This window comes from Acanthopagrus latus, chromosome 10, assembly GCF_904848185.1.
Source record: "Acanthopagrus latus isolate v.2019 chromosome 10, fAcaLat1.1, whole genome shotgun sequence".
Lineage (NCBI taxonomy): Eukaryota > Metazoa > Chordata > Actinopteri > Spariformes > Sparidae > Acanthopagrus > Acanthopagrus latus.
Genome location: NC_051048.1, coordinates 12,783,961 through 12,811,130, shown reverse-complemented (window position 1 = coordinate 12,811,130; position 27,170 = coordinate 12,783,961). Strand labels below are relative to the sequence as shown.

Genomic DNA, 27,170 nt, shown 5'->3' with positions numbered 1-27,170 from the left:
GAGTGACATTTAATACTACAGTGCGCAGAAAGACCTTGTAGTAGAAAAAAAAATTAAACTAAACTAGAATTTAATACACATGTTATCGGAGGTGGAGCATAATGTCCGGCTGATAGTAAAGCATCAATAAAGGCCATTGTCTGCTAAATACTGCACAAAAGTCTTCTCCAGGAGTGTTATATCAACTGCTTCACTCCCCTCCTGTTTCTTTTCCCTCGGTTCATCCATCCAGGATGGCTCCGGAGGTGGCTGCTGTGGAGAAAAAGGGTGGGTATAACCACCTCTGTGACATCTGGGCGGTCGGCATCACTGCCATCGAGCTGGCTGAGCTCCAGCCGCCCATGTTTGACCTCCACCCAATGAGGTGAGTCAGCACAGATGACACGGAGTTCAGCTCAGACAGCTGGAAACAGACTGATTGATTGAACTCTACGTGGTGTCAGAGCAGAGACATAAACAGAAGAGACCTGTGTTATGTAACCCTTTGGCTGCCTGCTGTGTATTCTATTGTATTTTATTGGCAGTCACTGCATGTAAACAATTCAGACATTCTCCAGCCCGGTGACATTTAAAACAATATTTCAGAGCGCTGATGTTGATGTCCAAGAGCAACTTCCAGCCTCCAAGACTAAAGGATAAAGCCAAGTGGTGAGCTGAACTGTCTGCCTTCCTTTAAAATATTCTAAAAGTCTTCTCCCTTCAATCTTGTCATCATCATCATCTTGATATATGACTCAATAACATTCTCCCCCTTCCTTTTTCTCTCTGCAGGTCTGCGGCTTTCCAGAGCTTCGTGAAGATGGCTCTCATTAAAAACCCTCGTAAAAGGCCCTCGGCTGAGACACTGCTGCAGGTTAACTTCCACTTAATAGCTTGTCATTAATGAATGGTAGCTGACCATTCATCTGTCTTCATGAAGACACTATCATACAAGCACTATTCACTAATGTAATAAGTTCTATTTTTAACCCCTAGGTATCCAGATAAGTTTTGATTCTCTGTCATCAAAGAGAAAGAAGAGCTTCACATTCATACACATTATTTCTCATCCGTCACCTCTGACACAGTCTGCTGCAAATATCGCACCACTTCTGCTCAGTAATAACTTGGTCAAATCAAAGTAACCCAGGTGACTGTTGTGTGTAAGGTGTGAACAGAGAAGTGCTATCAGAAGAAGCAGACAAGACAAGTGATTTATCTGAGATCAACATAGATTTCTATTCTAGTTCAAGGTCTTGACCTCTACCTTGTTTCTTCAGCATCCATTTGTGACACAGTTGCTGACCCGTAACCTGATCATTGAGCTGCTGGACATGGCCAACAACCCTGAGCTCCACAACAGCCACACATACAGCATGGACGACAATGAGCTGGAGGTCGGTACCGCCAGGAAGGGACATAAGCTTACACGCAGGCCAACAGATGATGTTTACCATTACATCCATAATGAAAAGTAGTTTCATTAGGTTGTGACTTCTGAAAAAAAAAACAAAAAAAACACTGACTGCCAACACAGAAAGACATGCAACGTCAGACTCAGTGTTTTTGCTGGTGTGTCATGTTAATGTGATGTGTTGACAGGTTGGGGAAGTGGCTCCGGACAAGATTCAGTCAGCAGGGAAACACCTGCCGGTAGAGAGGACGCTGTCTGAAGAACAATGTGAGCACACACCCACACCCACACACACACACCCACACACACACACACACACACACACACACACACACACACACACACAGACTTTGAAGGAACAATCTGACAGTTTGGGAAATTTTCAGTTGTTGGTGGGTGGATTTTTCCAGGCTTTCTGTGAGGCTGAACATGCCTTTAAGCTCACACAGATGTGAAACTTACTGTATATTGGCTGGCTGCTGAGTAGACCATAGATAAGCATACTTGAACATTTTGGAGTATTGCTTCAAAAGGATAATTTCACTTATTTGCTTTCTGCCCTCACACAAACAGAAATGATACAAGCTTATGGTTTCAGGGGGAGTTCCATGCTGTAACTCTCTCTTGGCAGACAATAGCTACCATTTCCTAAATTCTTGTCGGCACAATGTGGTTGGCAAGTTTGGTACCATTGTGTCTGTACAGAGACAAAAACTAAAAGCTGCTGTGCTCACTGCCTGCATTTGGCAATCTGAGTTCTAGCCAGTGATGAGCCACAAAAGTACAGGACAAAGGGATGAGCTGTTTGTCAAGAAATAGTTCCAGCACATAACTCCCTCTAAAACCACACTCTGTCATTTTTACATTTCTGTTTGTGTATGGATTAAACAAACGTGATTAGTGAACTCTCAAATGTATTGGTGGGTGTATTTTTACCCAAGCTAGTGATATGGCTCGGTTTGTCGGGCGGTTTTTCCATGGTGTTGGTCCAGACTGAGGTATCTCAACAACTATTCGACGGTGTGCCATAAAATGTTGTAGAGACATTGATATGCCCCACCAAAGGATGGTTAATGCTAACAACATAATCAGGTCAAATTCTGAATGTGTCCAATACTTTGGTTTATGATGAATTCCCTGCAAATCCTTCCCATCAGCTTTATTATTGCTCAGCACCATGATTTATATATGACCGAAAAATATGACCATTTTAAGGAGTATATGATGCAAACCAATGTCCAGCTTTTCATTCCAGTGAATATATCATCTGTTTGTTTCTTAACTATTTCACAGTAATATGGATTGTTTCTGACAATCACTGTATGCGAGCGCATTTGGTATCTGTGCCTGTGACTGTAAGCATGCATGTCTAAATATACTGTATGTTGGTTGTCCTTGCTGAAGAGTGGCTTCATTGTCTACTATGAGTGCCAGTATTCAGTGCTGTAATCTCCAGAATATGAATGAGGACAAAAGCCTCTCAGTCAGCCCGTTGATGGCTGCCCTCGTCCTGTAACCCGTCCATACATGTGGGCAGGAGGCTGCGTCAGAGGATGGCACTGAGAACATGCCAGTGGTGTGTGACAGACAGTGGTGCTTCTATGCACTGGCCGGAGTGACTTCATACTGCAGCACTGTCAGTAGGCTTCTTGTAGCGTCAGTGTTTCCAGTGTGATAGTCTGGCTTCACACTCTGCCCAGTGCCATATCATGAATCAACGTGATGCTGACCTCAGCTTCCCTTACACGCTCTGTGCTTGTGGTAGACACACAAGCCACAAACACATTCAACACCTGCACCGCAGTTGACTAGCATTTGCTTGAAGGCTCAAACCGCTGCTGCTGTTACTAAAGCTACTGCAAGGCTGGTGACAATGAACAGATGTCCCAACGGTTTACCACATTAACGTGTGTTTACGTGTTGGGGAGTACTGCTGCATATAGAAAAAAGTAGAATTAAGCCTCCAGAGGAAACTGCATGTGATCTGATGAAAAGTCTCCAAGTTGCATTGTGGGTAATGTATGCACCAGGTTTTAAAAAGCAGTCTACTGGTCTAACATTACACTTATATACCACTGTTGGGCTCATTATGGTCCGTTTAGAAATGACCAAAATCAGTGCCTACATTACCCATGATGCAACGTAGCCACTGAGTGACATCACTGGAGTTAATTTAACAGACAACATGCAGCTTCCTCTTTTTCACATACGCAATCCCCAAGAGCTGTACACACAATTTAAATGGTGGACTTTAAGATACTTCTCAAGGTAATTGAAAACTTAGACCTGCTGGTGGTACTTGAGGAGAGTCTGTGGATCACCAAGTCATAGAGCTTAATTCTCTGGGTACCATGAACATCTGTACCAAATTCCATGGCAGCCCATCCAATAACTGGAGAACCTTTCATTTGAGCCTGCAAAATCCTGCCCCATAGGACCTTATATCTAAAAAGATTTGTACCGAAGTCAATGGCGAGCGACATTTTTTGACCCAGTTTGAATTGTGCCATGAATCACATATACATTGCTTTTCAATTTAAAAGATCATTTGCAAATTGAGGATTTTGTTGTAAAGAGGTTAAAATGCCATTTAGATTTGTGTGAAACTGCTTAGTGAACTGCATCATCTGTCACAACAGAGCGCTGCAGGAGTGAGCAGCAAGACGTAAGTCAGCAATTTTTCATTTCTGGTTCCCTCGCCTCAAAGTCAGGGTTTTTTTTAATGGATTTTCAGTGAAACGTCTGAAATAATATCTGTGGATGATACAAGATAAAAAGGGGCTCTGTGTTACTCCTGTGTTTTGCTGGGAGTTGGTTGTTAGTTAGTGGACTCCATATGTAATTAACATCAGTTACTGTTGCTCTCTGTTAGCAGAGTGGAAGTCACATCCTTTGGACTGTTGCAGATAATCTGACCCATACATAGATCACTTTATAGAAAACCTGTATAGTAATGGTGTAGTAAAACGCTTAGTGGTGGTGACGTTTAAATCATGTGACCGTGATGTAGTTAATTTATAACCAATCATCTATGAAGATTATCTTGCTGAACAAAGCACATAAATATCATAAACTTGTGTTTTGTCACAGAGATTATTTGCTGTCCAATTCAAAAGTCCCATACACTTTTCGTTGATGGAACCACGGCGATGAGGTCAGCCTCTAAAAATATTTAATCGCTACACCACTCTATATATGTCACCAACACCAACATGGTGTTTTTAGCACAGAAATAGTATGAGGAAAGTTTAAAACAAACCTCTAAATGTGGCCATATTGACAGCAACAGTTAGATGAAAGGAGAATTTGTCAATTTTTAGAGCTAGATAATCCATATCACTGGCTCTACAAGCTTTCAGTTAAGGGTTTCATTGAACGTTAGATGAGATGCCACTTTCAGAACGAATGACTGTGAAGGCTTTATAATAACGTCTTACACTACAGCAGTTTGTAGACAAACTTCAGCTTATCTTTTAAGTTGATAAACATCATATCTGTAATTCAATTCAGTCATTGGTCTCTCGCCATCAACTACTGTGCATATTTTTTCTAAAATAAGGTCCTATAGTGGTTCACCAGAAGCCTGTACAAAATTGCATAGGTATGCAGTTATTTGTTTTAGTTCAGCTGAGATGAGTTTCAGTTTGGACCAAAGTGGTGGACCAGCTGACAACATTGCTCTCCACAAAGCTGAAAGATTTCTAATGACACTAGGCCATACATCTAGAACACACTGAAAATTAAGAATACAATATATACGTTTTATTTCAATGGCTTTACTCATGTGTAACCGAGAGGAGGAAGCTAATTGTTGCTATTAGGGGACAGGAAATGCAGAAATGGTAATGTTACAACAAGGCGTCAACACACTGACAACACAGAGCACTAGCAAAGAGGCTGGGGAAGCTGCTTTGTTATACACCACAGAGCTTTCAAATCAGTTGTCACCAACTGCTTAACCGTGCAACAACACTGGATCTCTGACCAAAAAAGGACACGTCGTGTTCAGTGTGATTAAATTTCAAGTTGATTTTTACCCTGAAGTGAAACCACTGACTGCAGCGAAGATGGAGAAATGATTATTAAGCAGTTATTTGTTAAGTCAACACATGCTTCCGTGTTGACTGTAACACATACTCATATTCTGATTCAACAGCAAAGAAAGTAACTCCACACTTCTTGTAGCAGTATTTCAAAGTGTTGATCGAAGTCAAATCAGCGGAGACAACTAACTGAGCCGAAACTAGACGGCAACTTCTGCTTTTCTGGTTCACTAGTTTCCCCATCCTCGGCTTCAATGTCAAACTGTCAGCCAATAGCTTAGGTTCTCTGTGGTCACAGGACACATTGTCAGTCGCATCATCAACCAAAGTTGAATACTTCTGAAAGCTAGCCTGCAGATGTAAACTGAAAATGAATCTCTACCTGTACTTTGAAATATCCTCTTAAGAAAGTAAAAGTTTTTATAAGAAACCTTTTACAACATTAGAAGTACATGCCCAGAAGCAACCAGCAGTGCTGTTAACAAATTATTGTGTTGCTATGAAATACTTAATTCTTAGGTGTGCATTAAATCAACCATGAGACATGTTATAAAAGCAAAAGTGTTTATACCTGTTCAGAGGGCATGTCATGACAGTCTCTCCCCAAAGGCTTGCTTTTGTGTGTTGCAACACAAAAAGTGACACCGACAGTTGTGTGAAGAGGGAAAAAAGTGAGCCTGAGAGAAACGATGAAGCCCTGCATGCTTTCTTAGCAATGCACATTTGGCTGTGATTGTTGGATTCTCTTTTGACGAAAACCAGGACACCAAAATGATCAGACATAACCCTCCCTGAACTGTCATTAGAAAGGAGAGTTCACACTCTTGGTTCAGAGGCTTTTAATGGCAGTCTACTTACAACTTATATTCTCACTTTATATTTTGACCTATTTTGATGGTGGTTGCGAGAGGAAAATGCATGGAGTGTTCAATCCTCTGGGGAGCATATATACTGTATATACATGATGTGCTATTAAAATGTTGATGGGACTCTGGCTATAATATTTTTATATTTTTTTGCATATGTAGGCTTGGTCAATAGTTTAAATCCACTTCCAACTCAAATTGTTTCTGTACTGTAATGAGAGGAACACAAACTACTTTGTCACAAAAAACGCCTAACCCTAACCCTTGGTTCAGTAATTATTTTACTATAGGTCTTCTGGCAATGTGACCAAATATACTGGCCCAAAAATATACGTACAGCAACTTGATTGATCAATTGAGGTGATTATAGAAAGATGTGTTAATTGTCTTTGTAGCATGGCCTCTTAACTTCCTCTGAGTGATTCTGACTGATAACAGCTGGTGACTTTTCTGGGCCCATTTTGATAGGGCTTGTTTGATACACCCATTGCTGTAGACTCAGCCACAAATGCTTCAGTGGCAAAGTCTAAGAAGCTCAGCATTGATCTGAAAGAGCACATTATTGCACAAACACTTGAGTATAAAGTTTAAAGTGCATGGCACAGCTTTGTCACTGACACGATGAGGAAGAAAACACAAACCATCACCTGCTGCTGAGAGAAATCTGGTCAGGACTGTCAAGAGTCAACCAAAAACCACCAAAAAGCAAGTCTGTGAAGAATTAATAGCTACTGGTAAACAGGTGTCAGTGTCCACAGTCGTGTGTTTTACATCAACATGAGCTGCCGTGCAAGAAAGAAGCCCTTGAACCTTAAAGCTTGACTGAAGTTTGCTGGAATGAATAAATCAAGCTAGAATTGAGCTTTTTGGATGGCCTTCCCAAAGTCCTGACTTGAGGAGTGGTTAAAAATTCACCCAGACAACTACCAGAAGCTTGTGGATTGCTATCAAAAGCAACTAACTGAGTTGAAAATGGCAAAGTGCCATTTAAACAAATATTAGAATTACTGTATGTATATTTTTTATGCAGCAGATTTGGCCATATTTTCAGAAGACCCATTAAATTCATTACTAAACCAAACTTCAACTAGTTAGAGCTGTAGAAATCATTGGAACTGATGAATACCATGATGGTAATGGATGTAAACATTTGACCACTGTACAATATTTGTTGCCTGCTAGTGAAACGCTATCAAGTATATATTGACATCTAGTGGCTAGATGCCTTCAGTGTATGGATAACAACATTGGAATGCATTCTGGGACACGTAGTTTATGGACATATACTTCTGTAACAGAGCTTGGAACTGTATTGCACAAATTCTGTTTTTCAATTTTTTTTCCTAAGCCTCAAAAATTAAAGTGTTGGGCTGACCTGTGGGCCTGATCAGTGCGAACACTATGCTATCCTTGTTACCAGTGAGATGGTTAGGTCTTTTGTGAGCAATAGCTAACATTAGCCTCAAGCTACTGGTCATACCAGAAGAAGTCAGGCTGTGGCAGCAAACCCTCTGAGTGCGTTGAGTGGAAACATACTCACATTAAACATGTCACTGTATTTCCTCTTTGCACCATTGCCATGCTGTGCTCAGCTGCTGTGTGTGAGGGCTGTAGAGGCTAATCTAATATAGTGCGAGCTCAATATTGACATAGCAGGTGATGTGTGGTTGCAGAGTGCTTCCTGTCTAGCTCCCGCTAAAGGCCAATCGATGCACTTGAGAGTAAGTGCTCATTAATAGTGTGAACTTGTCTGAATTGTATTTGAGCACATGGGCCTGCACTTCACTGTCTCTCTACTGATGAAAGCCACAGTTCTGTGAAAATACTACACAGCACTCAATTTCTTCCTCCCACATTATCTTTGCAGTTGACCAAGTGAAGTTTGGGCCTCCACTGAGGAAAGTCACAGAGCCTTATCCTGATATGGTAATGCACTTTTTCTGTTTGACATTTTATGACAGTGCTGTATTCTGATGGCATACATGGATATAAGCAAAGGCTGTGTTTTTGTTCCCCTTTCAGCAAGGCTCTTATGATGATGACTGGAGTCTGTCTGGAGATGAAGACAACTCACCGTAAGACTTCTCTGTTCTGTCTTTAGCTACATTCAGAATTGGGAATATCATGGTTTATCTCTGTTGACATGTCACAGCCACACAGGATGCCCCCTTTAAGTGATCAGTACCTGAGGACAACAATGGAAAAACATCTCAAAAACCACTCTCCTGTCTATAATAGCCTCTAGTGGTCAATAGTGCTCCCAAATCCAAAGATTACCTCCCTGATTGTGAGATGTGTTGATGTCCAACAGTGAACTGAGCAGGGATGTGGTATGATTTTCCACATCAGCGTGTGAACTCCAGGGGAGTGTGATTGGATATGTGGAAAAAGATGTCTGCAGTGTCTCCAGAGGAAGCTGTGTGATGTCATCTGAGTCAGCCTCAGTTCAGTCTGAATGCTACAAGCAGAGTTAAAAAGAGGAGATCTCACCAGACCTTTGTACCCCGCCCTTTGGGGCCTCAGATTACATTAGCTACTAGCGTCGTAACACACTGAATATCCAAACAAACTATGGGTAATGTAGGAGACATCTTTCGATAGGGAAGATGAATACATGATGAAAGGACATATCTAGTTCTGTTGCTTTGATTTCATTCCAGTCATTCCAGTGAGCTACAGTGTTATGGAAGTGCAGTGCTAAATCTGCAGAGTGCTCCTTTAAAGTCATTTGGATACTGTGTGGATTCACTAGTCACATTTGCCAAGAAAGTTCTTAATGCTTCCATGTTTTATCAGTAAATCAATATGCTGTTCATGCTGTTTCAGACTTTATCAACACCTGGAATTAGTTTTAATTTGGTGTTGGCAACAACAAGACAGTGTTAAAGAGCCTTTTTTTGTGTCATGTGATGACTATGGGTGTCATGTGACCTGCAGTTCCAACATCAATATTGCCAAATTGTCTGTGGCTCTGGGGGCACTATAACACAACCAGAGAGTGAATCTTTAATGGCAGAATGTGGGTGTTTAAAAGAATAGGATATCTTTGTCTGACCTGCATGGATCCTTTATAGTTAGACTGGATTAAAGGGCTGACTGTGTGTAATTAACAGTAGGAGTAGTAATAGCAGCAACAGTATAGTGAATGAGAATAGTAGTGATAACAGCAATAATGACTATAGTGGCAGCAGGGTCAGATTACTGGTAACAGTAGTAGCACAAGTAGTCAATTATATTGACAATATTTATGCAGCTTATAATAGTTTTAGCATGAAAAGGATCATTCGGCTTTATTACAACTCAATACACACTAGATGATCTAAACCAGAGCTACATGAGCCTCACTGAGTACCAGTGAGTGAGTACTTCTGTAGACGCCACAGGGATACATGGAATGATTGTGGAGAAGCTAAGTAAGTTGGTAAAATAAAATTTGTTATTTAATAAATAATATATCAGAATGAGGTATTTGTTATTAAAAGGAAAATCAACAAACACAGGACTGTGAAGTGATCTAGCATATTCATCAGGACAGTTATGATTTCAATTTTGGTGGAAACTGAAGGGTGAAGTGATTAGTTTCTTCTTCTTAGTTTTATAATTATAAGCACTGGCTTTGATTTGTCATTTCTTGTTGTATATTTGCATTGATTGAAGGAAAGTGGTGACAGATAGTGCCATATTCAATTAATTTAATTAAATTTAAGGTGTGTGATTCACTTTATTTTCAGCTTTATCTTCAGGGGCTGGCCGTCTTTGACTTTTTTGCAAACACATTAAGGAACATTTACACTCACAGAGTAAAACTTTTGCACACCCGTGGATCGACAGGTGTGTAAAGTTGGGTGGGAACATTAACATTAAAGTATGCCTTTAGTTACTTTTGAATAGACGTGGTGCATCCCTTACCCAATCCCTACTAGTGAATCTTTATTTAATTATTATCAAAAATAGTAATGATGTAGGAATGATGTCCAAAACTGAGAGAATCCAATCTGAGTTATAAACTGTAATAAACTGGAATGATCCTTTAAATTGACACCCACTATCAGCACTATGAGCCTCAGTCCAAACATCAGCTCTAGCATCAGGCCTGACAAACCTCTGGTTCCTTCCCTCCTATTGTTCTGGGCCATTCAGGCCTGTAGTCAGATAAACACCAGGTCTTCCTGTTGCAGGAGCCTGTTGGAATGTGTGGAGCAAGCTCTGCAGCTGAGGTAGGCCACGTCCATCAACTCCAGCCTTTCCTAACAGCAGTGTCCCCCCCTCCCACATGAATTCACCTGAAATAAACTGCTTGTGATGATTGATTTTATGATGTGTATATCAGCTAATGCCAAACATCTTCGACAGAATCAGTGGGTTTGTGTTCACTCATTCCAAACCCCAAAGTGCTGCTGTAGTTCTTCATGAACTGGATGTGGATGTGATTCAGCACCAACCCACTGGTTTTCAGCTTTTTGGGCTTTTTGTCTGCTTTTTTTTGTGGTGTTGCCTCAAGATAAGTGTTTTATGTGCTGCTGTTACCCTGCCCTCAGCATCTCCAGCATCTGCCTTTGTTGTCCAGCTTGTTGTCATGATGCTTGTAGTTCTCATCAGATGACTCCATTCTAAGATTGTTGGAGGTGGTTCAGAACACTGTTGCGCCTTTTGTCTTTCAGGAGTTTAACCATTAAGAGGGCGCCATCTGCTGATGTGAGTGGTAACCTTACAATCATAAACTGAAACTGTGTTCCAGTTGCATACTATGCGCTGATTCTACCCAAGGTTGGAGAAAGTATGCGCCTGAAAAAATAAGCAATAATTATACTTTAAAATGCCAGCAGGAAGACTTGATAGAATTGACTGATTTATTTAAGCACAAATTCAACAATACAACATTAAATTTATTGGAAACTCAAAATTGTGCATTTTCCCTGTTGTTCCTTTATCGTAAGTCCATCTGGGCCTTGGCACATTTTAAACAGCAAAACTTGTCTTCACTGAGGGACAGGGATGTGAACCTCGACTGCTGGACCCCCTGCCCTGCCGTTTCACCATCATCTGTCCCATCAACAGCTCTGTTTGATTGCATATGAAAAAATACACTGAGGGGAGAAATACGTCCTTAACGAGGAAAATGTCGACAACAGTACCTGCAGTGATCCTCCAGCAACAGAAACCATGTGTGTATCTCAACATTAACATGCACATGTGTGCAGGGACAGCGCGTAAAATACAACCGTCTGTCTTTATCAGTAGTTCATTGTTATGTCAAAGACTGAGTAAATGATGTACAGCCTCAAATATTTCAGTCCAAGACTCAATGACATGTCAGGCCCTTGTAGAAATTGAACTATAGAAGTTTTGTTCAGTGGTAGGTGTCCTAAATAAAAATTACGCAATCACATATAGTGTATAAATAGGTTTAGTGCTGACTTAAACTAGAGTGGCACTCAGTACAGTGTGTAAATCCACCAAGGCCCCAACAGTCCCCATTAATTCAATTATGCCTCATCCAATATCAAATAAAACATAAATACGCCTGCAAGATCCATTATATTTGGATCCACATGAAATTGTACTCACTCCACCAGCCTATTTCCTATGAAATGAACGAAAATGTTGCCGTCGTGTCACAATTAACGAAAGTGCGAATCTGGATCTGCTGGACGTTCAATATGCAACTGGCACACAAGTTGAGATTACATATACAATGTCACCCCATTAGCCCTCCAGAGCGATTAATTCGTCTTTGGGTGATTTTCAGGGAGGTATGAAGAGTGGTTTGTACAGCCCATCAACAGCCTCCCTGCCAGCCTTCAGCTCTTTAACTCCTAACACTGAGGAGAGAGACCTGACACTCAGACCAAGCTGTACACTAGGCCATGATGCGGCCATCACTGCTGACTCCACCTCCACTACAGGTACAACACACAGAACATTTCATCAGAGCTCAAGTTTTTATCGACAACACGTCAGTGTTTGAGTAAATTTAAAACAGCTTTGTGGTTCGCTAGATGAGGATATTTATTGGACTTTATCAAAGGTTTATGATACCTGAAGCTCCCAAGACCCACAAAGGTTTTATTTGTGAGTGAGGACTGAAACATGTCCCTCTCTATCACTGTGTCTCCTGTGTTGGACAGTGCTGGCCAGGTGCTCAGCCACACAGGACATCAGACAGCGCTGCAGTGATCCATGTCTGCCTATTGGGGATGCTGTAATAGCAGAGAAGAGGAAGGCTACCACTGTCTCTTCTCCTAAAAGAGAGACGCCACTATCCCCCGAGTGGAGCACACTGAGGAAAAAGACTGAGGACTCTGTGAGTTCACACCTAAACATCTGTCTCTCATAGGATCAACCATCATCAAAGACCTTGTGTGATTTTCTAACCTAATAACGTCCTAATGAACAATGTCTGTCTGGAAGACAACAAATCATTCAGCCAAAAAAAAAAGATGTTGATTTGTAATGCATCTCATGTACAGTTTTTATCATCCCCTTTGTTTTGTTATGTGTAACCTTTGACATTTCTAGAGGGCTGATTGTCATGGACTCCCTCCTACCCCTCAAGTCCATGTAAGTGTGAATTCTAACAGCATGAGACCTACAATAAAAGCTCACCAGTAGCCATACCCTGATGTCTTAACAAGAAGGCTTCCCTGCATGGCATGATACAAGCTGCACAGGAACAGTTTTTATGTGAAAATCCAGCTCATGTTTTTTAGTGCTTCACCATTCCATCAAATTAAGCTTAAAAACAACATTCAGACTTACTGTATATGTTTGGTCTTTGTAAACCTCAACATCCAGTTGCCGCTTGCTGGTATTTGGAGTCATCATTGTGCAAAGAAGTCTAGTGTAACTTAATATTTTACAAGCCATTCATGCTGCTTTTGTTATGATGATATCACTCTAAAATTGAAGGGCCTCTACTGCCATGTCAGATAGTCAGTGATTCAGTTTCTGTGCTGGTTCTGTAGATGGGAGCCTGCTTCTCCAAGGTCTTCAACGGTTGTCCTCTTAAAATCCACTGTGCTGTCACCTGGATTTTACCCAAGACCAGAGGTAAGACAGCAATGTCTCTTCATGTCCTTAAAGGGAGCATTTGTAAAATATGGCCAGGATTTTGAAGTTGAACGTTAAATATTTTTTATAATTAGCTAACACTTTCAACAGTGTTGATGTCAAAGACGTCTTAGTGCTGTATTAAAGAAAAGCTGTAAAAGCCGTGAGTCTGCTACTTAGTCTAGAAAGTTAACAAAATAAAGGGAAGAAGAGAGGAAAACATTTTACTCCTATTTTCCTTACTTAACAGAAACATACAACCGTAATCTGTTTCAGGTTTATGTTTATGTTTATTTTTAATATATAATAATATTTATTTTTGAAGCTACCTTCGAAATCCAGCCATCTTTTTTTTTTTTTTTTTCCTACAAATGACACCTTTAAACTCTAATGGTTTTGGTTTTTGCTTCAAAGGAGAGTCAAGACAGCATAATGGTCTCTATGTGTAATGATACAGGCATAATACTGCTTTAACCCCTTTAATGAAAACTTTTCCTACTTAGATCAGTACCTTATTCTCGGGGCAGAGGAGGGTATCTACACACTGAACCTTAATGAACTTCATGAAGATACACTAGAGAAGGTAAGAAAAGCACAGATCCATGCATTTACCATTGTTTTGTAACAACAAAATGCACTCCAAAGGGAAAATGTGACACAATAAAAGTCATCAGGCGATGTCATCGCAACAACTTCGATGCTGGTTGAGCAGCTTTGACCCCAGTCCGGATGTGGTCCATCTTGGTCAAGGTTTGTTACAACTTGGCGCACTATTACTGGTAATGGAGAAACAAATTAGCGCCACACAGTTCAAAGTCAGTCGTCTATTTTCAGCTCATTTACCCATGTGCAAAATAACCCACATGAAGATGCTGATTTTGCTGTAGGACTTGGGGTGAGGAGGCTCTAGATCTGGCATAATGTCAGAGAAGAACAACTGAAAACCTCTGGATGCTTTCTGGATCAAACAAATCACCCAAACTAGAGAATCCCCTTAGAAAAAACCTGAAGACTAATTTAGGTCTGCAGATGTGTTTAGTTACATGACAGCACAAGGTAAATGTAAACTCAAAGGAATTGTGCGATGTTGACCGACTGTTCTGTCTTCCCACAGATGCTCCCTCAGCGGTGCACTTGGCTGTACGTTATGAACAATGTGCTGATGTCTGTATCAGGTAACACATCTGTCCACATGTTGGTTCTGTCAGAGAACACAGAGTGCTGTATGTTGTCTGCTGCTCTGACAAAGTGTCCATCCTGCAGGGAAGTCCTCGCAGCTTTATTCCCACAGTCTGACAGCTCTGTTTGAACAGAGAGGACACGTGCAGAAGAAACACAGCAGTCTGTCACTCAGCACCAACCGCTTCACTGAGAGGATCAACCCCCGGTAGGACAGGACATTAGTTACAGGGAGGTGGAGAAGTGGTACAAGGGTGCTGTTATAATAATACTGTCATTCTTGATTTTACCACTGGGTGGCACCACAGCAAAATATTTTATTTACACAAAGTGTGCCTTTAAATGGCTATGTTGTTAGTATTAAAGGTCCTCTTACTGAACTGTGTGTTCTTGCTCAATCCACAGAAAGTTTGCCATATCTGTGAAAATTCCTGACACTAAAGGCTGTAGGAGGTGTAGTGTAGGTAAGTGATGCAGATTTTACTCTCCATGCTTTGGACGATTATTCAGTAACAACAACAACTACAGCCACCTGTCTTCTGTCTCCCAGCCAGGAACCCATACACAGACAGTACGTTTCTATGTGGGGCAGTTCCAACTGGCCTGGTTCTGCTATTGTGGTATGAGCCTCTGCAGAAGTTCATGCATTTGAAGGTTTGTACAGACATGATACACTTTAAATTGTCTTCCGTGAGCGCTTTATATATTTCTATTGTTTTCTGAGTTTGTGTTAAAGGGGCACTATGTAGTTTCTGAGAAGAAATTCAAACTGAGAAATGTAATTTTTACAATGTTAAAATGATAAATACATTCTATTGCCAGTTCATGAAGTACACCAACCCAAAAGTATTATTATTATAATATATTATAATTCTCTCAGTGGCTCTGCAACAGATCCTTCCTTCCTAAAGGTTATAATTTCCAGCTTTTACTCCAATGAGGGCTACTGTTCAGACTTTATTATGACTTTGGCTGCTGCCATGTGTGGGCTGTTTTTTCTATCTTTGTTCACCCCAATTACAAAAATCGGCAGAAAATAAATATAGAAATTAATAATTAAAGAAGATGGACGAAGATGGTCCCATAGGGCTGCGGTCCATCAGAAGGGAGCCTGAGTGGGAGGAGGACGAGCAGCTTTAGAGATTACGAGAGCGACACAGCCTTCAGCTTGTGAGGACAGAAACCAGAAACAAAGGTTTAAGAAATGCAGTGTTAATCAGAATAAGCAGATTGTTTCCCGTTGGCAGAGCAGTGTCATAAACAGTAAAAACTGTTCTGACTGAAACATATTGACTGAAGAACAACTGAACATATTTGATATGTGTGGTAATACCACTGTATATTTAGGAAGTGTCATCAAGAAATTTTAAAATAATTAACCGCAAATACACACAAACAATCACATCCTTTCCTCCTGGTCAGATTAGTTCACAGGCACAGTTGCTCCTCACTGCTGCACTAGGAGTCAATTTGCTGTAAATGTCACATTTATCACATTTTGAAATTGGGCTGCACCTTCTGCACGCAACATTGACACATCCTCAAACAGTTCTTTTGTTCTGCTTTAATAAAATCATTAAACAGACAGAGAAATCAGTCCATCAAAACCAGAAACCACGGTCTAAGAAGAATCATAATATTCACATGACAGGAGAGAGCAGTTATAGCCATCAGCTGGAGAGTGCACCCTGCCACACGTTCAGAAATGGCCTGACAAAACAAAGACCTGAAGGTGCCGACTTAGCCCCCAAATTCCCCAAATCTCAATCCGATAGAGCGTCTGCGGGACGTGGTGGGAAAAATCCAGTTCATGGAGGCCCCACCACCCAACCCAGAGAAACCTAAAGGGTTTACCGACAATATCCCAGACAGCACAGGTCACCCTTTAGAAGTGTCAGTGTCTCAACTGGTCAAAGCTGAGGACAGACACAATATGTCTTCCAGTTTTAATGTAGTGGCTGATTGGTGTATGTTCATGTGTGCTGCTCTGTGGCTGGAAACCTCAGTTTATTCCTCAGACATCACTTTTTTTTTCTTTGAATGTGTGCTTGATGTCTCAGTATAGACTCAATAGAGACATTTCTGGGTGTCAACCTTTGGACAGTGGTGTGTAGCCCCTACCCAATAACAGCACAAGGTGTGGTTGAAAACGTACGACTATGTTACATCGCTGTCTCCTCTTTCTGCTCTGTCTGGTAAGAGCTGCTGGTCAGTATGTCTCTACTGAGGGCGGTGCTGAATTACACATCCATGCAGAGCAGAGAGGCTGACAGCATGCAGTGTTAAGTGCGCACTTTGGCTGCCCTCAAACAAAATGTGTGGAGGTGTGGGTGTATTTATTTGTTCTCAAGAACATAATTGCTGTCAAACAATCAAAAAAATAATGTTTGATTTTTCTCTTTTACTGGTTTGATCTCACAAATGTCAATAAGCCCTCTTTAATTGAGCCAGCTTTTTAAGACATCCCTCTGGTCAGGTCAGTTTTATCTGCTTCAGATATTTTTGTGATTTTGGGGTGCTTTTCTTTGTTTGTTAGAGAAAAATCTGGATTGAAATTATGGATTTATGATGGAGATTTTTGGGCCATTTTCATTCAGGCACATATTGTAGCACAAGCTTGTGTGGTTGTGTTGGATCATTTCACATTGAGAGTCTGGTGAAAAAGACTCATACACCTAAAAGAGATCCTAGTAGTTTTAGGCGGTGTGTTTTTGCTAAATTGTTTCAGAAATAATTCCTAGTGAATACTTTTTCTCTCTGTTGTGCCATCTGTTTGACTTGCAGCACATAGCGATCAAGCTACCAGACCCCCTACCAATATTTGAGCTGCTGGTGTTGGTGACAGATGAGTTTCCCCAGCTGTGTGTTGGGGTGAGAGACTGTAGTAACGGGAAATGCTCAATCAGCCAACAGCTCAAGTTTGATATTATAGAGCTTAACAGCCCACCTATTTCAGCACCAGGTAGGTTGGACTGCTGTGTTTCTACTTCCTGTTTGTAAACTCCACTCAAGGCTTCCACTTAACCCTCCTCTCTGTCGCTCAGATAGCGGAGCGCTCAGGGCAGCGCAGGTAACCCAACTGGACAGAGACACTGTTCTCATCGCGTTAGAAAGTAAGTTACTTCCATCTCAACACATGGTCTAAATCTTCCAGCTGTTTTTCATACTGATTCATAATATGCTGTGTTTCAATCTCGATGCTCATTGGACAGAAACTGTTAAGATTGTGAACCTCCGAGGGCTTCCTTCAAAGGAACTGGCTTCCGAAATGGTCTTTGACTTCCTCGTTGAAACTCTAGGTAGAAACAATCACATGTAAAACAGAGTAAATGAGACTTGATGTGCCTGCTGACAGTTGAGTGACACGACATCTTCTCACAGTCTGCTTACAGGACAGTGTGCTGGCTTTCTGGAAGCATGGCCTTAAAGGGAAGAGCTTTCATTCAGATGAGGTGATTAGCTACATGATCTGATGTCATATGTTGCCATTCAGTAAAACTGATATATGCAGCATGTTTATAAATAAGGTGAATTTCATCTTTATGTGCAGGTAACACAAGAAATTACAGATGAAAGTCGAGTATTCAGAGTTTTGGGAACAAACAGGTATGTAAACATGAGTCTGACAATATCAGTATCATTCACTGATGAAACAATTGCACTAATAGCGGTAATACTGGTACAGTACAGAGTAAAATAAAGGTTATAAATAAGCTTACATAATAAAACAAAAAAGAGATTAAAAACTAACAGTACAGTAAATTAAGACAATAAATAGTTCCTCTGATGGCAGTGAGCAGAAACTTCCAAGGCTAATCTTAGAGGTCACATGGATTTTGTGCCTAATCCATTATGTGCTTTACAAACCAACAATATGGGGTTTCTATTAAAGCTTTGTGAGCGGGGCTCCGAGAATAGTTTTAATTCATATGTCCTTAGAATCCAGTAACTGGGTAGAGCATAAGATAAGTCATAATATTTTTTTTCTAATCATCTAAGTATTTATTTTTTGGCCTTTGTATGGCTTTATTGATAGGACAGCTTCAGAGATGCCAGGAAACAGAATAGGGGGTAGGGGGGGATGTGACACGCAGCAAACAAATCAACCTCTACCAACTGAGCTAATAAATCATTCATTCTTACGTTGTGTTTGATTCAAGCTCCCAGGACGAGCTGTGAGATTTTCCCCCTTTTCTTCTCGGCTTTTCACAGGGACATCATCCTTCAGAGCACACCAACAGATGACCCCTCAGCACTGAGTAACCTGTACATCCTGACCGGACATGAGAGCAGCTACTGAAAGAGACAATTGGTCAACTTCTTCAAACTCTGAAGAGCAGGTTGAAGATCTAAAACTATAACCTTGTAATGGAAATAATATCCTCCTTGAGTGAAGCTGTAGAAGACACCAGCATCAACTGATCACAACAACTCTCTGCTGTGAATGACAAATGTCCGTATTTGATTCAATTGCCTGTCCAGACCCAAACTGTAAGTTGTTTGGCAGCATGTGTAAGAGAGAATTGCCACTTTACTAAGTATGATTCTACGTCTTGGGTTTGCTAATTAAAGTATTTAAAAACAGTTCATCTTACAGGCCCAATTCACTGTGTCACTGCAGCACAGAAGAGAGTTTTGTTCCTGCTAATTGAGAAGCCACAGATATACTGCTGTCAGTAGGGACCACAGACTGTAGAAATATGGACGTAACATCTGTGACAGCATACTTAGGTTTCTGACCATTGAGTCAAATGAGAGGACAGCTGGGAGGAACTGAGGAGGGATGATCAAGCTGAAAACACTGCAGCTGACTCCTGTCAACCAATCACATGAATAAACTTTAATATCCGCTTAAAGGGATAAAAACTGTCTTGATTGCCACAAAGATGCACAATTGAGGAAGTGGTAGAATATAAGACTTTTTCAAAGGATTTCAGGGGAGCCTGACACTTTTGGAGCCAGCATCTAGACCATTGGTGGAACTGCAGTTTAAAGGGTAGCTCCACCAGTTTTCCAAATGAAGACCAGTTTACAGGTCTTGGGACATTAATACTGCAAATGTAAAAACATAAATAAATGTATGCAGTCTTTTTGTGCTTACAGAAGAAGCTGTATGTAATCTGATAAATTACATCCAGTGATGTCACCCACAATGCTAAGCTGCATTGTGGGTAATGTGGGCGCCAGATTTTGAAAAGCAGTTCAATGGTCTAACATTACACTTATGGGCAGTTTAAAAACAAATCATCAAAATAGATTTAGCCCAAAGGAGATATCACTTTTCTTCTTCCATGCATTCATCTCCCTTTTGAAAACCTGGTGCCTATATTACCTACAATGCAACTTAGCCATCAAGTGATCTTCACTGGAGGCAATTTATCAGATTACACCTGTGTCCTCTGGAGCCACTAAAGATGTTATACTACTTGTCACATTTTAACAAGTCAAATTGGTGGAGTTACCCTGCAAGACAGATGAACAGGGGTTTTGTGTTTTTTGGGTACTTTTCAACACAGTAATGCTGCATTGTTATCATGGTGGAGTTACTACTGTGATCCTGTATGTTTGTTGTATGCTAAGTCAAAAACAGATAGTGTTTAAATTCTACTACAGTACAGTGGTGTTACTCAGTACAGTAGTAGATACTCATTTATATTAAAATATGGATAGAGATACACTGTCATGTTTTGAGTTTTTAGGAGGACAAGTGGAATAACCTACATTTGCCTGTCCGGTGAAAGCTAGCATAGAAAGCAGACAGGGCTTCAACTCTACATTAAAACAACATGTCAGTGAAATTTAGATTGTCAGCTTGAATGTTCCAAAAGTCTGTATCAAGGTAACTGTTATAATGTATAGTACATATAATTCTGAAAATCCCATTTAAAAGTATTTGAAGATTGTTAGGGTGCTAGCATTGCTGCATTTACGTTATGTGCCCCCATGTTGAGAGAACTGAGAAACTCTGCGCAAGTCTGTGAATATGAGGGGTCCTTTCATTGCTGTCAGTTATCCATTGGTGCCAAACACAGCTTTAACCTGTGACACAATATCCATCCTTCAGCTCCCTTTTTATTCATTCAATTCACACGTAGATTAAATTTACTTTTGATTACATGAGGTGCCATAGAAACTGAATACATTAAATTGTACGTCTGCTTGTTCGACTAAAATGGAAATTCCACTACATTCAAGTTGTGTGTGTAATGATATTTATAGTATTTATGGAAAAGGGAACTGTAAAAGTAACACTCACCTTTCCCTGAGAGATAGGCTACTTGATAAGCATAATATGCATATAGCTAGATCTATGTGTTTTTTAAGATGATTTTGTTATTCTGTATAAATTTGATGTATATAACAATACAGTATGCTCATGATATTAAGGGGTTGTAATATGCGAAATAAAGATTTTAATTTTCTTTGAAGCTGAAGCTGATTTTGTTTTTTTTCTAACAAAGATTCAGAGTTTTTGTCAGACTAAAGTGACCAGCAATCTATGTTTGTGGTTGCATTACCATCGGAAATTAATGATGGTAATGATGTTCCTTAAACAAGTTACTGTACATATGATATCAGATTAACGCAAATAATATTTACTTTCCACCTCTGAACAGATTATGTAATATTTTAAGTGCTTTAATTATACATTAGAATATCTTGATCACAAAAATGTTTCCTTGCACGTTTTGAATGCAGGATAATATATACCCTAAAATATTTGTGTTCAAGTTCACAAAAAATAAACAAGAACCCTATAAGTGTACTTGAGGCAATAGACACAAGATTAAAAATCTTTCCTACTTTCAGCAAATACATTTTTCTTGTCTTACATGTCTGCAGCCTCATAGAAGAGACACCGAATTGTGAACTTTTCAAGGTCCAGAGCTGGACTGCATCCCTGTAACATGCCATAGATTATAAGATGCATTCCTTCAGGGTCTAAAGTGAGCTGATGTCTAGAATGACACAGCTCTACTCATCATCTCAGTATAATACGCTTTGTCTGATCCTGTCTGACTAATGGATTTTCTGTTTTTAACAAAGAAAAAATGTGTTAACCAAAAAGTGTTGTCAAATTAACTTTGGGTCAGTTTCACTTTAGGTTGACTTCTCATTGATTAACTGAAATATAGAACAATTATTAGTTTCAATTTATTCTACAGTTTAATCTACAAACCTTTGAAGATTTAAATAATTCAGCCTAGTAATAATCAGGCTTTTGTTCCATCAATAGCCTGATTCAATTAATCAATTGATTAAGTTAGTATTTGAAAATGGCGTCAATGGAGCCATTTCTCACTATGCAGCCACATCCTCATCCTTTGATTTCTATAAATCTAGATTTCGATGTCACAAGCTGAACAACTTGAAACATTTCAAGTTCATACTGAATGCCATGAGTCAGTTTTTCCAAGCTATAGAGTAAGTAGGCTACAGTATATCATGTAGGTGTGCTGTATGATTACAGTACCTACTTCCACTCAGTAGGTGGCGGTAAGGAATTATCTGGTAGCAGTGATGAAGCGGGATAAGGAAGTAGAAGAGGCTATCGCGGTATCACGGGTGCAACAGCGCCATTTCACTTTTCATTCATCGGTATCGAGGCCTACGTCGTTTCATAGGTGGGTTAGAGCTATTTTAAGGTTGAAACGTGCGAGAAGTGCATTTTCGGATGTCGGCGATACGTCATTGTCATTGAAGAATTGTTCCAGAGGTTCTCCGAAAGGACATGGGCTGATAGAGCGGGCGACCGATGATAACTAGCTAATGTGTTAGCCTCATACGCCTCCATTAGCCAAACATTAAAACGCCATTACACATATGGAACACATGGAAACATCAGGCGACACCCAGTGTACTGTTGTGTAAAAATAATGAGCAAGCCGCTCAAACTGTAGCGTCAAGCTAGCTAGTCTGTGCGTAAATCATGTCACGTACACCGAAAAAACACTGAGAACGTCAGTATTAGCAGGCTGGCTAGCCAATTCGTACCGTATCTCAGCTGACGAAGGCATATATATGTTTAACTTACCTAGCTCCAAACGTTAGCAAATGTCACAAAGTGGAAAATGTGAAACCACCGTTCAGTTTTTTAACCTGTAACGTCACTTAATCTTTGTGAGGAGATTATGTTGAATTCGTACCTTTATGTTAACTGGAACCTACAGTAAAACTGCAAAACGGGCTTGCAACAAATACAGCCTCCGTGAACATTAACATATTCTGCTAAAACAGTTTTAAAAAGACATTAATTAAACTTTACAGCTCCAGTTTTTAAATTAAAGGTGCACTATGTAGTTTTTGCGAAGACACGTTAATCGTTAAAGATGACCGATGCCAAAATATATTAAATTCTCAAACTCCGTTTTCATGACTGAATAAACAAATTGACCTCAAAGGACAACACAATTTAATATTGTTTTACTTTGTTTATATTTGGTGGACCCTGCCACCTCTCTAACTTCAAACAGTTTTGGGACCTTATTTTCCTTTGAGAACAGCTAGTCTATTTGCTTATGGGGAAAATATATTTCTGAGTTTGTATCATTGTGTCATTAATTTCTTCAAGAAACTGAAACAAGTCTAGTTGCCTATGACTCAGCACTTAGATTTACCATGACCCAGATAACTGAAAATGCTCATCAACATCATTAATACTGTAAATATTATAATTCTGAGTTTAAATTTCATCCTTAAAACTACATAGATTCCCTTTTAAACTTCTGCCCTTTTGCTTTTCTGTTGATTTATGTAATTGGGGTGAGCAAAGAAAAAACAGCCCACACAAGGCAGCCTCCAAAGTCATAATAAAGTCTAAACAGTAGCCCTCATTGGAGCAAAAACTGGACATTAAAAACTTAAGGAAGGGCAGATTTGTTGCAGGGCTGTTAAATGAGAACACATTAGTTTTAGCTAATTGTACCTAATAAACTGGCAATAGAGTGCATTTATCATTTGTACCATCTAATTAGTCATTGACGTACAGTGGGGATGACCCTAACATCCGTTTCTATGTAACCATTACATATTGTTTGTGATTTTACAGTAGTAATTAACATATTTTTCTAACTCCTCTAGGATACACAGAACATCATCATGGTGAAAATTTTTATTGGCAACCTTGCCTGCAACGCCACACCTGAGGAGCTGCGTGAACTGTTCGAGAAGTATGGCAAAGTCTCTGAATGTGACATTGTCAAAAACTATGGTTTTGTACACATGAACAACATGTCAGAAGCAGAGGAGGCCATTCAAAACCTCCACCAGCACCAGCTGCATGGCTGGCGCATGAATGTGGAGATGAGCAAAGGGAGGCCCAAGTCCACCACAAAGCTCCATGTCAGCAATCTTGGTGAAGGGGTCACCAGTGAGGTTTTGCGGGCCAAGTTTGAAGACTTTGGCTCAGTGGTAGAATGTGATATAGTGAAGGACTACGCCTTTATTCACATGGAGCGAATGGAGGATGCCATGGAGGCCATCGATAAGCTGGACAACACAGCCTTCAAAGGTGAACTCTCGGGCAAGCTAGAGCTAGTAGTATTTGATGTTGATAGATACGATTTTGGATTCAGTTCTGTCGCCGTAGAGCTCATGTCTCTATTAAAATCCACTAGCTGATGTTCCTCCACAATAATGACCAAGTGGACTGAAAGTAATCACTTGTAAGTTTGGCAGAGTTCGCTGTACAATGAGTGGCAGTGTAACTGGTGAATTGGCACTGGCATAAAATCACCTGCACGTGGCGCGACAGGTCATTTCACTTCGCTCAGTGATAGTCGGTCAAATGTATTTAGCGTTTTTTATAATCGGTGAGAGCCTTCTCGTGTTAAAACCCCACGGTCTCATGCGTGTCTTCTCTCTCCTTACAAGGCAAGCTGATGAGCGTACAGCTGTCCACCAGTCGGCTACGCACTGCCCCAGGAATGGGAGATCATACCGGCTGCTATGTCTGCGGGAAACATGGTCACTGGTCGAAAGACTGTCCAGTCAGTCGGAATGGTAGCCACGGTGACGGCGCAAGAGGTCGCAGCAACCGGGCCCCCCCACGCGGTCCCCCGAATTATGGGAGGGGCAGCTACGGGATGGCCTCGCCTCCACCAGCTGATTATATGGGTGGCTCTGAGTATAGTCGGGCTAGTTACGGAGGTGGGTTGCCACCTCCCCCTCGTAGGCTCAGTGGCTATGCCTCTGACCTGGGGGATAGGTACGCCAGCAGAGCGGCTGCCGCCTACCCAGAGAGGTCATCAGCTTATGATCATAACCGTCTCTATAGCAGTGTTGATTATTATGAAAAGTACAGAGCTCGCCCTTTTGGCTCAAGCTATTTCGAGGATCGTCGCATGTCCTATCTCCCCCCTCCCCCACCCCCCCCTTCCTCCCTCTCAAAGCTCTCCTCCAGTGTAGATCCATATGATCGCCAGCCACTGCCTCCACCTTCACCGGCCGCCCCATACTATGCACGAGATCGCAGCCCGATCAGACGAGTACCAGTCTCTTCGGCCGGCTATGAGCGAACACGGTTGTCACCGGTGTCAGCCTCCAGGAGCTCCTATGCTGATCCCCGACCGAAGGATCATTTTGCGTCACGCTATGCGCCTTACTAAAGCCATGGTGCCAAGGTGAGCAACACAGTAAACAAAGTTTGATTGTTTATTTGATCTCTGCACAGACGGAAATTTTGCCGTTACACGTTAATTGTCAGTGGGCACTGGGATCTCGAAGTCCGTTGTAACTTGGATTTTGTTAGGAGTACTTGATCCTTTGAAGCTGTTCTGTGGAATAATGGGGGATTGAGCCCTGCTTCTGAAAAGGGAATGCTTTGCTCTCTTTCTAGGTCTGTTTGTGAACTGCAGGACTTTCCTCTTGCCATCATTTCTTCAAGCTACATGATTCCATCAGTCTGCGTGACGTGCGGCAAGGCATATGAGATGTCAGGTTTAGATTAGAAATTGTGTTGGCATGTTCCAGGCACCTGAGATGCCTGTTGCCTGCAGATGAATCGTCCTTTCAGTTGCATCCATATAACCTGTTCTCAATAAGGATGTTTGGCAAACTGCACCGTTTGATAATTATAATTTGCTCATTTGCTCTGCAGGTTCTCAGTTCCGTTTTTAGCCATTTCTTCTTTGTTTTTTTTGTACCTGTGTTTCTTCCTCACATGATGCAAGTTGTCAAATTCAACAAATGTAAATTGTTTGGCTTTTGTTTGTCATTTAGAATAAGTGTGTGTGTGTTTTGTTTTTTTATCAATTTATGAACATTTATCTTTATTTTTTTTTTTTTGAATGGACGAGGGTTAATTGTACCTGTTGCTTGTAATGCAGAAGAATCTTATCTTGCTCCTAGACACACACCTGAAATATGTCAGTTTTGTGGATATGGGTAAAGAATGAATGGACAAAAATGATCACCATCCTTGGTGTCCAGCAATAGGCTGTGGGGGTCTATGCATATGTTTTATCAAAACTACAACCAGAAGATTTCACTGAGAAGTTGCTTCCTTTATACTTCAAAAAGTTGTGTAACATACAGAAAGTTGTCCTGTGTTGGGTGGATAAGAAAACCTGCAGACTTGTTGCCATCTGTAACACATGAACAGACTCAGTGATCCACACTGAAGGAGAAATAAATCCGTATCCATGCAATGGACCTGAGTGTTCAGTTAGGATACAGAATCACACTTTGTGTTGGGGTCTAAGGTGAAATGAATAATCACAAACATTCCAGCCTCCATTTTTTTCTAATTTCTAGTCACCAAAAATATGAAATTGATACATTTTATAATACTTAATGAGGTGTCTTCTGATCTTAAGTCAAATTTCTTGAAATAAAAGTGTTGTTGAGTGACGCCAAAACAAGAATGTTGGCTGACATGCACTGTGCAAATAAATAACTTCTTGACTATGTTCTCTTCCCACTGGGAATATTGCAGATGTTTGCCCACAACTTAGAACAGAAAAAAAACTCTTGTATCATAAATGTTAGTGTGGGATGAATGTTCATTGTCTTCATACAATGCAGCATAAGCAGATATAGAAATGTGAGGCAGGACTCAGGGCTTGAGCTGTATAAGTAATGAGGCACTTGTGTTCTGTTGCACGTGCCTTTGTTTTGCATATAGATGGGTTTGAAGTTTGTATTTTTCATACCAGCTGTAAAAGTACCAGCATACATTAAACATCTAAAATGAATACGATTTCTAATAAAGCCAAACATTTTTTTGGTGACACTTGACATCTTTCAGTTATTTGTTTGAAACCCCAGATGATCATGTCTGACTTTTGTTGTAGATGCAATGGAACTACTGAATACATTTTTTAAACAACTTACTTTGCCTTTGAGCCTGAGGGGGGGACAAAATTCATACACATGCTCACATTTATGCTAAAATCATACAATGTTGTCATGCCACCATGCCATGATGGTATAAACATTGTGGAGAAATGTGACACAATTTATATAGCTTAACGGCATGTGTTGTTATATCTCCGTCATGTCTATACAATATTATTCCTAGATGAGTTACCAATCCCGACGGGTTGTGACTTCCAAAAACCCACATGATAATTATTGGAGTGGGAATGAAGAAAAATAGCTATTTGTGTGTGTGTATACAAGTGGCTGATCACAGACAGC

At 40.6% G+C, this 27,170-nt stretch overlaps 2 protein-coding genes across 4 annotated transcripts in view; both read left to right on the top strand.

The window, feature by feature from the left end:
* Window positions 1–20,953, top strand: part of map4k2 (mitogen-activated protein kinase kinase kinase kinase 2) — a 41,326-nt gene extending 20,373 nt beyond the window's left edge. The window contains exons 9-32 of one of the 2 annotated variants that reach the window (XM_037112656.1): window positions 233–364; window positions 586–648; window positions 772–853; window positions 1,260–1,376; window positions 1,582–1,660; window positions 8,170–8,228; window positions 8,325–8,377; window positions 10,481–10,519; window positions 10,964–10,997; window positions 12,052–12,208; window positions 12,431–12,606; window positions 12,822–12,863; window positions 13,268–13,352; window positions 13,856–13,935; window positions 14,467–14,527; window positions 14,616–14,739; window positions 14,937–14,995; window positions 15,082–15,185; window positions 17,316–17,493; window positions 17,576–17,644; window positions 17,744–17,830; window positions 17,913–17,983; window positions 18,082–18,137; window positions 18,744–18,837. In XM_037112656.1, the coding sequence (XP_036968551.1) occupies window positions 233–364; window positions 586–648; window positions 772–853; window positions 1,260–1,376; window positions 1,582–1,660; window positions 8,170–8,228; window positions 8,325–8,377; window positions 10,481–10,519; window positions 10,964–10,997; window positions 12,052–12,208; window positions 12,431–12,606; window positions 12,822–12,863; window positions 13,268–13,352; window positions 13,856–13,935; window positions 14,467–14,527; window positions 14,616–14,739; window positions 14,937–14,995; window positions 15,082–15,185; window positions 17,316–17,493; window positions 17,576–17,644; window positions 17,744–17,830; window positions 17,913–17,983; window positions 18,082–18,137; window positions 18,744–18,831 (2,095 nt within the window). In that variant the 3' untranslated portion in view covers window positions 18,832–18,837. Of the gene's footprint in view, window positions 1–232; window positions 365–585; window positions 649–771; window positions 854–1,259; window positions 1,377–1,581; window positions 1,661–8,169; window positions 8,229–8,324; window positions 8,378–10,480; window positions 10,520–10,963; window positions 10,998–12,051; window positions 12,209–12,430; window positions 12,607–12,821; window positions 12,864–13,267; window positions 13,353–13,855; window positions 13,936–14,466; window positions 14,528–14,615; window positions 14,740–14,936; window positions 14,996–15,081; window positions 15,186–17,315; window positions 17,494–17,575; window positions 17,645–17,743; window positions 17,831–17,912; window positions 17,984–18,081; window positions 18,138–18,743 lie in introns of both variants that reach the window. The other variant, XM_037112657.1, reaches the window with a different exon arrangement.
* A 1,082-nt stretch (window positions 20,954–22,035) lies between these two features.
* Window positions 22,036–26,768, top strand: LOC119027616 (RNA-binding protein 4.1-like). 2 transcript variants are annotated; one of them, XM_037112986.1, is made up of 4 exons: window positions 22,036–22,156; window positions 23,613–24,042; window positions 24,405–25,153; window positions 25,369–26,768. In XM_037112986.1, the coding sequence occupies exons 2-3, from the start codon at window positions 23,631–23,633 to the stop codon at window positions 25,136–25,138; spliced, it is 1,146 nt and encodes a 381-aa protein (XP_036968881.1). In that variant the 5' UTR covers window positions 22,036–22,156; window positions 23,613–23,630; the 3' UTR covers window positions 25,139–25,153; window positions 25,369–26,768. The 2 variants fall into 2 exon arrangements, with proteins under 2 accessions (XP_036968881.1, XP_036968882.1); XM_037112987.1 differs by lacking the exon at window positions 24,405–25,153.
* Window positions 26,769–27,170: the final 402 nt, after the last annotated feature.

What these genes read in the sequence shown, in the direction of transcription:
- LOC119027616 (XM_037112986.1), top strand. Translation starts at nt 23,631, where the DNA reads ATGGTGAAAATTTTTATTGGCAACCTTGCCTGCAACGCCACACCTGAG. An exon ending in GGACAACACAGCCTTCAAAG is followed by an intron (nt 24,043 to 24,404) that starts GTGAACTCTCGG and finishes TCTCCTTACAAG; the next exon opens with GCAAGCTGATGAGCGTACAG.